Source organism: Moschus berezovskii, chromosome 28, assembly GCF_049115385.1.
Source record: "Moschus berezovskii isolate FMDL1 chromosome 28, NW_MosBer_1.0, whole genome shotgun sequence".
NCBI classification, from domain to species: Eukaryota; Metazoa; Chordata; class Mammalia; order Artiodactyla; family Moschidae; genus Moschus; species Moschus berezovskii.
The window spans coordinates 14,832,154-14,846,995 of record NC_142487.1 but is presented as its reverse complement, the minus strand read 5'-3'; the positions used below and the strand labels follow the sequence as shown (position 1 = coordinate 14,846,995).

Here is a 14,842-nt window from a genome sequence, read left to right as displayed (position 1 = left end):
AAAAATTTTATTGCAGTATAGTTGCCTTACAATGTTGTGTTAACTTCGACTGCATAGCAAAACGCATACATACATCCCCTCTCTTTTGGACTGCCTCCCATTTAGGACACTGCAGTGCTTTAAGTAGAGCTCCCTGTGCTCTGCAGTGTGTTCCCATCAGCTTTCTACTTTATACATAGTATCCATAGTGGACATGTGTCAATCCTAATCTCCCAGTTCATCCCATCCCACCCTTTCCCCCTTGGGAAAGATTCCTTTCAAAATATTACTACTAATTGACAAGGCACCTGGTCACCCAAGAGATCTGATAGAGATGTACAGTGAGGTTAATGTTTTCACACCTTCTAACACAATATTCATCCTGTGTCCTGTGGATCAGGGAGTAATTTTGACTGTCAAGTCTTATTCTTTAACAAATACAGTTCATAAGGTTATAGCTTCTATAGATAGTGATTCCTCTAATGAACCTGGGAAATGTTAAATGGAAACCTCTAGAATGCACCAGTCTAGATACCACTAAAAGTATTTGTGGTTCATGGGAAGAGGTTCAAAGTATGAGCATTAAGAGGAGTCTGAAAGAAGTTGACTCCAGCCCTCATGGATGACTTTGAGGGGTTCAAGACTTCAGTAGTGGAAGTTACTGCAGATAAGCTGGAAATAGCAAGAGAACTAGACTTAGAAGAGGAGCCTGAAGATGGGACTGAATTGCTGCCATCTCACGATAAAACTTTAACAGAGGAAAAGTTGCTTATGGATAAGCAAAGAAAGTGGTTTCTTGAAAAAGAATCTTCTCCTGGTGAAGATACTGTGAAGATTGCTGCAGTGACAACAAAAGATTTAGAATATTACTTAAACTTGGTGGATAAAGCAGTGAAAGGGTCTGAGAAGATTGACTCCAATTTTGAAAGAAGTTCTACTGTGGGTAAAATGCTATCAAAGAGCATTGTACGCTACAGAGAAATTGTTCATGAAAGGAAGTCAGTCAATACAGCAAACTTCATTGTTGTCTTATTTTAAGAAATTACCACAGCCACCCCAACCCGGAGCAACAACCACCTTGGTTAGTCAGCAGTCATCAACATAGAAGCAAGATCATCCACTGGGGGAACAAATATGACTCACTGAAGGCTCAGATGATGGTTAGTATTTTTTAGCAATAAAGTATTTTTAAATTAAAGCATGTACATTTTTTAGATATAATGCTATTGCACACTTTATAGATTACAGTCTGTTGTTGTTCAGTCACCAAGTCGTGTCCAACTCTTTGCGACTCAGTAGACTGCAGCACGCCAGGCTTCCCTGTCCCTCACCATCTCCTGGGGTTTGCCCAAGTTCATATCCATTGAATTGGTAATGCCATCCAACTGTCTCATCCTTCGTCGCCCTCTTTCCCTTCTGCCTTCAATCTTTCCCAGCATCGGAGTCTTTTCCAATGAGTCGGCTGTTTGCATCAGGTGGCATATCCACTGGGCAGCCAAAAATTAATGTGACTCACTTTATCAGAATATTTGTCTTATTGCCATGGTCCAAAACTGAACCTGCAATATCTTCAAGGTATTTCTATAGTGAGAAAGCAGGATGGACTCCCAGTTGTGATTCTAGACATCTTTTAGGATTTTCCCAATTAATAGTTTGCATTCAGTGCTGGGCCTGGCCTTTATCACCAAGCACATGAACTAGCTGACATGTTAGAGAAGCCAGGTTGATGAGTTTGAATGACTATATTAAATCCCTCCTCAGATCTGTAAGAATCTTTGGTTGCTTTGGGAAAATCTTTGACTTTGGCTCACAGTTCAGCTTTAGTCCAGGGAATATAAGAAATTAAGGATTTAAGAGGGAGGAGATCAAGATGATAGAATAGAAGACCAAGCTCCCCTCCCGCTATGAACAGATCTAAAATACATCTACATGTGGAACCGCTCTCACTGAAAACAAACTGGAGAGTGGAAGAGAGAAAGATCCACATGGAGTCAGGTAGGAAGGAAAGAGAAGTGATTGGGTTGGGACTGGTGCTCCTAGGACGGAACAGAGAAGAGTCGGGGATTACACAGGCTAGGAAATCCTCCCTGGGGAGTGAGCAGTTTGGACCACATATTGGGCACCCCTTCCCTGGGGTCTGATACTGAGGAGATGACTCCCCATAACTGATTTGAAAATCTGTGGAACTTACAGAAGGGCTGTAAGAAACCTAGATTCCACACACAGGCATGCTTACTCCTGGGATCAAGTAGGAAGAAGCAGACTGTAACTGCCCAGGACCCCTGACCCACTTCCCATATTGACTGCCCACTCCACCACTCTAGCTCCAGCACAGCTCCACTAGGGTGAAGTCTGTCATAGCCGAGGAGAGTGTGCGATCGTGGGGAACAGAGACCTCTGGGGCCTGGGATTCATCTGAATGGGGTGAGCATGGCCATTGCTGGCACTCGCAGAGATGATGCTCTGATATACCAGGACCGCCCCAGTGCATGCCTCTGGCCACACCAGGGGCCCACTCTGACCTCTCTCACTGCAACACTACTCCCTTCTAGGATGAAAGTGATGGGGAAGTACACACACTTAGAGGAAATAGAACCAATCTGAACTTGACCCTCAGAACTTCTGCCTTAGCACGCTGGACCTCTGGGATAGCAAACTCCAGGAGACGGTGAAGGACAGGGAAGCCTGGCATGCTGCAGTCCATGGGGTGAGCAATGAATAGCAACAACAACCCTGCACCTGACCCCAACCCCAGCAGGGCAGTGCTGGCCACTGAGCACAGCAGAGGCCCTGGCTGACGCCTGGCTCTGGCTCTGGCCTCTCCATCCCACTTCCCACCCTGGTGAGAGTTGCCAGCACACCCGAGGGGAAGACGCGACCTGTGCTGACTCCAGACCCAGCTGTCTCGCCAAAGCCTCTGGGCACACACAGACTGATAGGATTGTTCCCACACAAGGAAACCCCTTCAAGACTGGGACAGGTAACTGTATTTTACCTAATTTGATAGAGACAGCAGAAGTTAAGCAAAACGAGAAGGCAGAGGAATTTGTTTCAAATGAAAGAACAAGACAAAAATGTCTGAAAAGTGACTAATAAAACAGAGATAAATAATTTACCAGATGAAGAGTTCAAAGCATTAGTTATAAAAATGCTAACTGAACTAGGGAAGAGCAAAGACAAACACAGTGAGAATTTTAACAAAGAACTAGAAAATATAAAAAAGAACCAATCAGAGCTGAAGAATATAATAACTGAAATGAAAAACACACAAGAAGGAATTAACAGCAGGTGAAGTGGAACCAAAAAAGATGTCATTTTCATCATAGGCAACTGCAGTGCAAAAGTAGGAATTCAAGAGATACCTGGAGTAACAGGCAGGCTTGGCCTTGAAGTACAAAATAAAGCGGGGCAAAGGCTAACAGTTTAGCCAAGAGAACCTCCTCTTCCCACAACACAAGAGAAGACTCTACACATGGACATCACCAGATGGTCAATACCGAAATCAGTTGTTGATATTCTTTGCAGCCGAAGATGGAGAAGTTCTATACAGTCAGCAGAAACAAGACCAGGCGGTGACTGTGGTTCAGATCATGAACTCCTTATTGCAAAATTCAGATTGAAATTGAAGAAAGTAGGGAAAACCACCAGACCATTCAGGTATGATCTAAATCAAATCCCCTACGATTATACAGTGAAAGTGACAGATTCAAGGGATTACCTCTGATAGAGTGCCTGAAGAACTATGGATGGAGGTTCATCTCATTGTACAGGAGGCAGTGATCATGACCATCCCCAAGAAAAAGAAATGCAAAAGGCAAAACGGTTGTCTGAAGAAGCCTTACAAATAGCTGAGAAAAGAAGGGAAGCTAAAGGCAAAGGAGGAAAGGAAAGATATACCCATTTGAATACAGAGTTCCAAAGAATAGCAAGGAGAGATAAGAAAGCCTTCCTCAGTGATCAGTGCAAAGAAATAGAGGCAAATAATAGAATGGGAAAGATTACAGATCTCTTCTAGAAAACTAGAGATATCAAGGGAACATTTCATGTAAAGATGGACACAATAAAGGACAGAAATGGTATCAACCTAACAGAAGCAGAAGATATTAAGAAAAGGTGGCAAGAATACAGAGAAAAGCTGTACAAAAAAGATCTTAAAGACCCAGATAACCATGACGGTGTGATCACTCACCTAGAGCCAGACATCCTGGAATGCGAAGTCAAGTGGGCCTTAGGAAGCATCACTACAAACAAAGCTAGTGGAGGTGATGGAATTTCAATTGAGCTATTTCAAGTCCTAAAAGATGATGCTGTTAAAGGGCTGCACTCAATATGCCAGCAAATTTGGAAAACTCAGCAGTGGCCACAGGACTGGAAGAGGTGAGTTTTCATTCCAATCCCAAAGAAAGGCAATGCCAAAGAATGCTCAAAGTACCGCACAATTGCGTTCATCTCACACGCTAGCAAAGTAATGCTCAAAATTCCCCAAGCAAGGCTTCAATAGTAAGTGAACCAAGAACTTCCAGATGTTCAAGTTGGATTTAGAAAAGGCCGAGGAACCAGAGATCAAATTGCCAAAATCCTTTGGATCACTGAAAAAGCAAGATAGTTCCAGTAAAACATCTACTTCTGCTTTATTAAATATGCCAAAGCCTTCGACTGTGTGGATCACAACAAATTGTGGAAAATTCTTCAAGAGATGGGAATATCAGACCCTTACCTGCATCCTGAGAAATCTGTATGCAAGTCAAGAAGCAACAGTTAGAACTGGACGTGGAACAATGGACTGGTTCCAAACTGGGAAAGGAGTATGTCAAGGCTGTATATTGTCACCCTGCTTAGTTAACTTATATGCAGAGTACATCAGACACAACTGAGCGACTGAACTGAACTAAACTGAACTAAGCACTAGGATCAACTGTGGACAGGCCAATGGGGTTCTTTTTGTAAAGATGAAATATAGCCATGGGCAGAAAACAATGAGGGTAATTCCAGCCAGGAAGCTCTAGTCTGGAAAATTTTCAAAGGGCTACAGGTTGCATAACCTAACATCGGCTTCATCAGGGCAATGTCTCCCAAGTTATTTAGGAAGGTCAGCTAGGAGAAGGTTTTTTTTTTTTAGTTGGAGACTAATTACTTTACAATACTGTAGTGGTTTTCACCATACATCGACATGAATCAGCCATGGGTGTACAGATGTCCCCCCATCCTGAATCCTCCACCCACCTCCCTCCCCACCTCATCCCTCTGCATTGTCCCATGAAGCTTTGAGTGCCCTGCTTCATGCATCGAACTTGCACTGGTCATCTATTTTACATATGGTAATTAGGAGGTTTTCCAACCTGTTTTAGTTAGTAACTACAAGTAACAAACATGAAGTGTTTCTTTTCTTACTCATAAAAGTTCAAAGAGAAACATAGGACTGATAAAGCAGCTCCAGCGAATTCAGGGTCCTAGGCTCTTTCAACCTGACCAAACTAGCAGTCCTCCAAGTGGCTTCCATCGTAAAAGTTGCCCATGGTTCCAAGATGACTGCTGGAGCTCCAGATATCACATCCACATTCCAAACACAATGATTGGAAGGGTAAGGAACAAAAAGGTGTTCCTCCCAGTTGAGTCAGACCCTTTAAAAGAAAATTTCCCAACATCTTATATATCGTGACCACCCCTAGCTGTAAGGAGAATGGACACTGGTGGGGCAACTAGAACTCTCTCTATGCATATTTCCTGAGCAGGTTTTTATGCTGTTTAAAACCTGCTTTGGAAATGAATGCCTTCTAGAACTTTCATTTATCATGTTACACATATAAATACCATTATTTTTCTTCTCTAAATTCCTACTTTTCATGAGAAATTACTTTTGCCAGCCTCATTTTTATGTCCATAGTGTGCTTGTCAGGCATCTACCCTGTACTTGGGTAGCAGTTATTGCTCTCGCCCCACTTCGCATGGGAGTGCTGGGTGCAGCTAAGCTAATTGATCAACAGGGTTTTAGTTGTCACAGTGATCTCTCTTTGATCTTCATTTGGGAGTTAGCAACTCCCTCACTCCATGGAGGGTGCATGCTAAGTTGTTTTAGCCATGTCTAACTCCTTGTGACGCTGTGGACCATAGCCCACCAGGCTCCTCTGTCCATGGAATTCTGCAGGCAAGAATACTGGAGTGGACAGCCATGCCCTCCTCTGGGGGGTCTTCCTGACCCAGGGATCAAACCCACATCTCTTACGTCTCCTGCATTGACAGGTGTGTTCTTTACCATTCACGCCACGTGGGAAGCCCCCTTGGAGGGTAGACACTCCCCATAGATAGCTCACCAGTCTGAAAAGCTCTGTTATACTTTGTCTCAGAGACAGGGAGCTGAGATCAGTGCCTCCAGAGGTCATTTCCAAGTCTCCAAGCCCGCCCTGGTCCCCCGGCCAGTGATGAGGCTGGGCTCCCATGATCTCTTGCAGTTATTCCCTACTACGTGTCAGTCACCACGGGGAAGCACAAGGACGCGGCCACCGACAGCCGGGCCTACGTCATCCTCATTGGGCAGGAGGACGAGCGCAGTAACCGCATCTGGCTGGACTACCCCCGGGGGAAGAAGGGCTTCAGCTGCGGCTCCGTAGAGGAGTTCTATGTTGCTGGCTTGGATGTGGGCGTCATCAAGAAAATAGAGGTGCTGGGCTCTAGGGCCTCAGGGTGGGGACCCCCAGGGAAGGAAGGAGCTGACCTGTCCAAGGGTGGGAGGCTGATTGGGCCTGACCTGAGCCCCGCTCAGAACAGGCAGCACAGGAAGAGCTCCTGGCCTCTGCCTTCAACTGGCTGGGTGACCTTGGATGCCTCGCCTGCCCCTCCAGGTCCATTCTCCACCCACCCAGAAGGCATGTCTGTGTGTTAGCTTTTTTTTTTTAATTGCTCTGTAACAAGTCACTACAAGCTTAGTAACCTAAGGCCACACAGATGTGAGGCCAAGAGTCCAGGCCTGGGTTAGCTGTGTCTTCTTCTCAAGGTCTCACTGGGCTGAGGTCAGAGTTGCTGCCAGGGCTCTGGTCTCGTCTGAAACTTGGGATCCTGTCCTGAGCTCAGTGGTTGTGGGAGAAAATCAGTTCCCTTGTGGTGGTAGGACCAAGGCCAGGGGCTGCCTGCATACTCTGCCACGTGGCCCTCTCCAAAGCCAGGCAGCGTGTTTCCTCAAAGCCATTCAGAGAGGATCTCTTCTGTTTCAAATCTCTGTGATGTCTTCCCTCTCTGATGTCTACACCCGCTTTTGAAGGGCTCGCCTAATTAGGTCAGGCCCACCTAGAATAATCTTTTGATGAACTCAGGGTCATCTGATTAGAGACCTTCATTGCATCTGCAAAATCTCTCCATCTTCACAGGTGGGACTTGGATCAGTGAGTGTAGAGAACGCTGGAAGGCAGCGCTGAAGACAGGGGTGGGTGGGGGGTGGGATAACAAATGGGGGAGGGGATGCTGAGCAGGGAGGGCTTCTTGCCCAGCTGTGCCCCATCCTCACAGCCCTGGTGTGTCCCCACCTAGCTGGGCCATGACGGGGCCTCCCCCGAGAGCTGCTGGCTGGTGGAGGAGCTGTGCTTGGCCGTGCCCACCCAGGGGACCAAATACATATTGCGCTGCAATTGCTGGCTCGCCAAGGACCGAGGAGATGGTGTCACCTCCCGTGTCTTCGACCTCCTGGATGCCATGGTGGTGAACATCGGGGTGAAGGTATAGAGGGCATCTGTGTGTGTGGATGGCACGGCATTGCAAAGGGAGTGCCAGGTGAAGGGGGCGAGCACAGGGGAGATGGACATGAGAGAAGGAGCAGACTCATCCCTGGGGCAGTGGCTAGGGCTGCAGCCCTTTGTACCAGCCAGACCCACATTGCTAGGAGCCATGAGACTCAAGTGTCTTCTTGTCTGCAGCTGTGTGACCTTGGGCAGGTCATCTGGCCTCTCTGGGCCTTGGTCTTCTCACATAGCACGTGGAAATAATGCTTCCTATCCTCTCCCATGTGAGGTATTGATGAGAACTAATGAGACCATGAACAGTCCATGAGAAGCGTGCTCTGTGTAGATGTACAGAGTCATTCTTCTCCAGAGGATGTTCCATTGACACCGGTAGGCTGGTGATGGGGACAGATGGCATTTGGGATGCTGTGAGCCCCTGGGTCTCAGTGCAGTGAGTGCTATCTGCCCAAGATCCCCCTTAAGTGGAAAAGGCTGGAAGGCAGGTGCTCTGAGTGCCTGTCCCAGCTCCACCTCTAGCTGGCCAAATGACTTGGGCTGAGTTGTATGAAGTCACAGGTCGGTGCCAGGCAGGAAGCAGACTGCCTGGGTGGTGGACCCAAGGACACGTGGTCAACTGATGACCCAGAGGCTTCTGTGTCACGTGGCCCTGCAGACTTCTCTTTCTCTGAAAAGCTGTGGGGTCAACAGAAGGTCCCAGCCCTCATCTCTGTTCCTGAATCCAAATCAATGGGCTAGTAGATTTAGGTCGGAAGCTGTCCCACAAAGGTAAGAAGACATTGCCCTGGACCGGTACGTGCCATGCCTGTATTGTATGTGGAAACAAGGAAGGGCTGAGTTGTGGGCTCTAAACTCTATTCAGGCAGGAGTGTGGATGCCTGCCCATCTCCTTCCTGCTGGAGAGCCGAACTTCCTACAGCACAGACACCCCCTCCCTTGCTCAGCCATCTGCATCTGCGGCCAGACGGTCAGTGGGAGAGAGCACACAGTTCTTCCAGGGACCCCTGTCCTGACCCAGTTCCCAGCATGCATGTGGGCGTGTGTGTGTGTGCGCCCCCCCCCAATGCCCATGCACACCCCCCCTCAGTACGGCTCAGCTCCCTCTGAGGTCTTTAATCTGTGGAAATCCAAACCCTCACACCCCAGTTATCCATGTTACAAAAGAACACAGGTTTGTCACTTCACAAAGAACCCTAGGGCTCTTTGGACTGGCCACCTCCCCGGGACATCTGATATCAGACTGGAATCACAAAAGCCTGTTTCTGTGTCTCTTTCTGGAAACACATCTATGGCATAAAAAGAGATGGGTCTGTGTAAAGAAGAGAAAAAAGATGGACCTGGAGAAGACAGGAGTCTGGCAAGCCCAGTCTTAAGGGGCCAGTCTCCACGGGGCCTCAAGTGCTTGCTTTGATTGTTCTGAGTCTGCTGGGTAAGAGCCCGAGCAGTCAGGCTTCTGCTTTTGTTCCCGTAGCTCTGTGCCCACCACACACGCCCTTGTTAGGTGGCCTAAGAGGATTTTCCTGGGAAAGCAAAGTGTAGTTCAGTTATTCCCCCGGCAAACGTGTCATCCTGGCCAGGCCTGAAATACTGCTTCTGACCTTGCAATGTGGTGGTGAAGGTTCTCGGTGCTGCCTGAAAAGGACAGTGTCAGGGATGTGATCACTGACATGAATAACACGGGTTCTGAATCTGAAGGTGACTGGTGGTGGGAATCCGGCATCTGCGACAGTGATATTGCAGTGTGGGAGCCCCTGGGGAGAGAAGGGGCTGGATATGGGTACACACAAGGAGATGGTCAGCATGGCGTGCCCTTGGCTGTGTGTGCAGGCCTCTCCTGAACCTTTGAGACCTAACTGGGCACCTGGCAAGAGGCTGTGGCATGAGAGGTCAGGTGCCAGAGGACACTGCAGGTCAGGGGTGAAGATGGCCCCTCCTGCCCTGAGGCCACCCCTCAAAGGAAGAACCAAGGCAGGAGCCTCGGGGAAAGCACCATGCTGCGGGGAGGGGGCTGTTCTCGCCTCCTCCGGCAGAGACAAAGAGAACACACCCTCTTTGGAGCAAACCTCAGGCCAAAGGGCAAAACTCCAGTCTAAAGTGAAAAGCACCTACAGTAGGTGGCTGGCCCACCTCACAAGCGGAAAGATGCAGAAGTCCCTCAACCATCAGCCCCGACACACACACACGCAGGGTGTGAGCTGGCTTTGACACTCCCCCAGAACTGCTGCGGCCCCTTGATGCCAGGCCCAGAGCGGGCACCAAGGCGAGGTGTCTGTGGCTCTCACAGCTCTGCATAGTGCGTATCTCTATTTACTGAGGGGAGGCAGAGTCTGCAGAGGGTGGGACATCTGCCCAGGTTCTACAGCTAGCAGCGGGGATGGCCCTGGGGTTCCAGTGGTGCCCTGAATGGCTCCAAAAGCCATGTCCGGCCAACACATGCTGCTGGCATGAACGGACTTAGGTCGGGCTTCCCAACCTAACAAGGAGCTCAGTTAATGCGGGGCGATCGGTCATGTTCCTACTCCACACATGTTCTCGCTCAGAAACTGAACACCTCTCCAGCAGTGAGCTGGGCAGTGACAAGGCCTGGCTCTTGCTCTCCAGACTCACGGTTGTTTAGTGGGAGGGCTCTTTTCAGAGCCGTGGAGCTTGGAGGACGTGTTCTTTTGCCCCAGCGAGAGCAAAGTATAATAGCTCGCCGGGGGTGGTGGTTACGACCAAAGCCCAGGACTCACATCCCTCTCGTGACAGGCGCTCTACGAGATGACGGTGTGGACCGGGGACGTGGTGGGCGGTGGCACCGACTCCAGCATCTTTATGACCCTCTATGGCCTCAACGGCAGCACAGAGGAAGTGCAGCTGGACAAGAAGAAGGCCAGGTGTCTGGACGTGGCCTGCGCCCCTTGCCCCTGCACACACCCAATCCTCCACCCTCCAGCCCCATCCCGCCTTCAACCAGACTACCCTCTGACTCTCCCCTCATCCGCTGGAGCCTTCCAGCCTCCACGCTTCTGTCTGTGTGATCCCTTCCTCCTAGAATGCCTCTTATCCACTCTCTCTGTTGCAAGACCTTTCTGTTTCAAAGGCTAGCACAAATCTACCTTCTCCAGGAAGCCCTCCTTGATCACTTCAGCCCATCGTCCCCGTTCCTTCCTTCCCCCTTTCCTTCCTTCCTTCTGTCACTGTACAGGGTTTATTGTAAGGTCTGGAGGTTAGTGAATAGAATTGTGTCATCGTGAATCTCCTGCTCTCATTCTTTTTACTGTAGTAATGTAACCTGTTCACATTAGGGGCAGCTTGCTGAAGGGAACACAGAAACCAACTCTATTTTTGTAACTTGCCTACAAGTTCAAAATGATTGTATAAAAGTGAAAAAAAAACATTCAAATATTAAAAAACAATTGAACACCCAAAGCAGGCACTGTCTCAGACACTGGAGAGACAGTCCAACTGGGAAGAACAGATGCTCAGACTCATGAAGTTCAACACCTGAGGGGATCGCAACAACAACACGGACACTGGTGTGGGCTTATTTTGTGTTGGACGTTTTTCTAAGCCCGTTGAATGTATTGACACATTTATTTCTACCTACAACTCTGTGAGGACTGTTATTATCATCCCCATTTTACAGATGAGAAAACTGAGACACTGAGGGTCAAGTCATGCTGCTAAAGTTCCCATAGCCAGTAAGCTTTGGCCCTGGGCAGTGCGCCCAGGTGGCCCAGTCTTAAGCCTTAGGTTCCACTTCCTCCTAAGATAGTTATTAGTAATGACAGTACTGGTGGACCTCTTTAGTCCTTCTAGAAAGGACCTGTCTGCGTCTTTCATTAAATCCCCAACTTAGTCGTAGGTTTTGTTTGGTTTTCTGTGTTCGGCCATTGTCCCCCAAACCATCCCTGACCCCTGATATTTTAAGGATCGGGGGCAGAGACCCAGAACCCAAGCCTAAGGCTTGTACAACCCACCCACAGCCAATCTCCTCTGAACGCATACTGCTGCCTCCCACAGACCTTGCCCAGCTTCTTGCTGCTGCTAAGTCGCTTCAGTTGTGTCCGACTCTGTGCGACCCCACAATGAAACCCTTCCATCAAAGCTGGAGGGCAGAATCCTTTCTGAGCTCTCACAGCTCCTGCCTCTGGCCTTGCGTGTGTTGGGCACTCAATAAGTACGTCTGGAGGGTGGAGGAGGTAAGGATGGGAGGGACGGTGCTTGGGGGGGATGAAGTTGCTGAAGCTCTTGGCGGCCATGTAGAGGCTTCTTCTCTTGGACAGAGCAGTCCATGAGAGTGGGAACTCTGCTCGTCTTATGCAGCTTGTGTCTGGGGAGATCCAATGAGAAGAGTTTTGGCCTCTCTTCTCCTAGCACTCCTATGCTCTTATTATGCAACTCCTGTTTCCTCCTGGAATTCTCTCCTGAGCTGTTCTCCCCTGATAGTGATTGTAATAATGGTAACATTCAGTGAGCACCTACTCCCTGCCAGGCACCATTGTAAGTGCTCTATATATATAGAGAGAATTAATATATACATATAATAATATTTATATTAACTATAACAATAATACAATTACATATATTAACTCACAACAAATAAAGTGCCTGAGACATAGAAAGGTGAAGTAACGCCCCGAGGTCACTCAGGTAATCAGCAGGGAAGCTGGGATTTGAACTCACGTAATTGTGGAAATATACCAGAGGTCAAATGAGAACAGAGGCTGTATCTTTCCGGCTTGCTACAGCCAGAGTGTGAGCACCATCACTCGGTTTGGCAGAGGCTGAAAGCTCTCAGGATCCTGGAAGAGCTTCAGAGTGCAGCATTATTCAAGGCATGGGAGAACTGGAGGAGAGCTAACTAGAATCAAGGCAGCTCATGTGATTGGATTCAGTTCAGTCGCTGAGTTGTGTCCAAGTCTTTGTGACCCCATGGACTGCAGCACGCCAGGCTTCCCTGTCCATCACCAACTCCCGGAGTTTACTCAAACTCATGTCCATCGAGTCACTAATGCCATCCAACCATCTCATCCTCTGTCATCTCCTTCTCCTCCTGCCCCCAGTCTTTCCCAATGAGTTTTCCAATGAGTCAGTTCTTTGCATCAGGTGGCCAAAGTGTTGGAGTTTCAGCTTCAACATCAGTCCTTTCAATGAATATTCAGGACTGATTTCCTTGAGGATTGACTGGTTGGATCTCCTTGCTGTCCAAGGGACTCTCAAGAGTCTTCTTCAACACCACAGTTCAAAATCATCAATTCTTTTGTGCTCAGCTCCCTTTATAGTCCAACTCTCACATCCATACGTGACTACTGGACAAACTGTAGCTTTGACCAGACGGACCTTTGTCAGCAAAGTGATGTCTATGCATTTTAGTATGGTTGGTCATAGCTTTTCTCCCAAGGAACAAGTGTCTTTTAATTTCATGGCTGCAGTCACCATCTGCAGTGATTTTGGAGCCCAAGAAGATAAAAGTCTCTTACTGTTTCCATTGTTTCCCCATCTATTTGCTATGAAGTGATGGGACCGGATGCCATCTCTTAGTTTTCTGAAGGTTGAGTGATTGGATAGAGGAGTATCTTTGTATTTATCTAGTTGGTCTTGAGTCAGGAGTCGGGGAAAATCAGGAAGGCAGGTTTGACTGAGTCCTGAGCGTCGTGGGCCCACTGCTGGCAAGGCTGCGGTCTGGCGGCCTGGGGTGGCTGCTGCAGAACCAATGGGCAGAGCTCTGCTATCCTCTTCAGTTTGTGGTCGGCCTCCCCACTCTCTCGCAGTCTTCACCTCCATGCTTTGACCTTCATCTCCAGTTCAGCCCCAAATCCTTGGAATTTCTCAGATTAATTATCCCACGGCGACATTCCACCTTACTTTAGAGATGTACATAATTGCTGGTGGGAGAGATAGACACTTCTTTTCTGGTAGTATCTAAACTCCAAAAATGTTTCTGAAAGTCACACCATTCTATAAATGCTTTGAGGCACCTTGTTAAAGAATTTTGTTTTTCTGAATTAAGATTTATGCTATGAGAAGAGCCATCATTTCTTAAATACACTGGTTTGAAAACTCAGGTCTCTTACCCAAAATATAGTCTGCTTTATTTCATTTGCAAGTGGCCCAGTGTTTGGTCTGTGTCTTGGAATCCTTGTTATAGATGTCAACACCTCATCTTGGGGACTCGGACAGTGAGACCCACTGGGTTTGTGTCGTTCTCATAGCTTAGTGCTGTGCAAAGAGATCCTCCCAAGAAATGGCACGTGACCAGAATGTAGGCGGGAACAGGCCTGTGTCTAACAGAAGGCATTGTGTGGGTTTGCCTGCTGCAACACCCCTGTTGTAAAATACTGTACCCAGAGGTCAAACTTGATAGCCATTCCCTCAACCCCTCTCCCCAGTTGAAGCCCCTAACTTGTCATCTTGCCACTCTGGGGGAAACTGTTCATAACTAATTCACTTTGAGATGGTGGTGAATTGATGTGGTATTCAGAAAAAAAGATACCCTCAAAAGGAAATGCTTCAACCTAAGGAATATGCCTCTAACAGTGGAATTTGAGGCAATTAGTGTCTCTAATGGAGATAGGGGTTACTTTTAGGCAAAGAGATGTTTTTCTCTAGAGGAAATTAAGTGCCTGTAAGGAATCATCCCGAGGCCCAGTGGAAACCCCATGAACTAGGAAATTTTTTGGTCTGGAAGCAAACCAGATTCTCAGAGCTCTGTTGGGTTTGCCCTTCAGAATGGCCCCTGGCTTCCACTACCTACAAATCTTCCCAGCTTCTTGGCAATGTCTAAAACTCTTCCATTAAAAACTTGCCCTTGCAGCCTAAGGCTTTGGGCCTGGTTAGCCTCAGGCTGTCTTCTGTCACGGAGACCACTGAGTGAGTGGCTGCTGGGCCCTTTCCCAAGGACTTTCTTTGATGGGTGGAGAACAGAAGGAAAGCAGAACAGGAAGGGGGAGAGGCGGTGAAAGCTGCTGAGCTGCTGGGGGTGGATGAGCAGGACACAGCCTGGGCCTTCAGCAGCCCGTCCTTCTGAGCCAGAGGCACGGGCACGTGAGGGGTGGACCACTTCTCCAGCAGTGGCCCCTCAACGTGGGAGCCCTTCCACATGTCAATGGCGTTGTCTTGAGAGGGTGTGGGGAAGCAGGAAAGAGGTGGCT

The 14,842-nt window shown here is 48.2% G+C and overlaps 1 protein-coding gene across 2 annotated transcripts in view; it reads left to right on the top strand.

The window, feature by feature from the left end:
• LOXHD1 (lipoxygenase homology PLAT domains 1) overlaps window positions 1–14,842 on the top strand; it is a 192,108-nt gene that overhangs the window by 142,781 nt on the left and 34,485 nt on the right. The window contains exons 32-34 of one of the 2 annotated variants that reach the window (XM_055416819.2): window positions 6,429–6,637; window positions 7,501–7,686; window positions 10,455–10,582. In XM_055416819.2, coding sequence (XP_055272794.1) covers window positions 6,429–6,637; window positions 7,501–7,686; window positions 10,455–10,582 — 523 coding nt within the window. The remainder of the gene's footprint in view (window positions 1–6,428; window positions 6,638–7,500; window positions 7,687–10,454; window positions 10,583–14,842) is intronic. The other variant, XM_088833409.1, reaches the window with a different exon arrangement.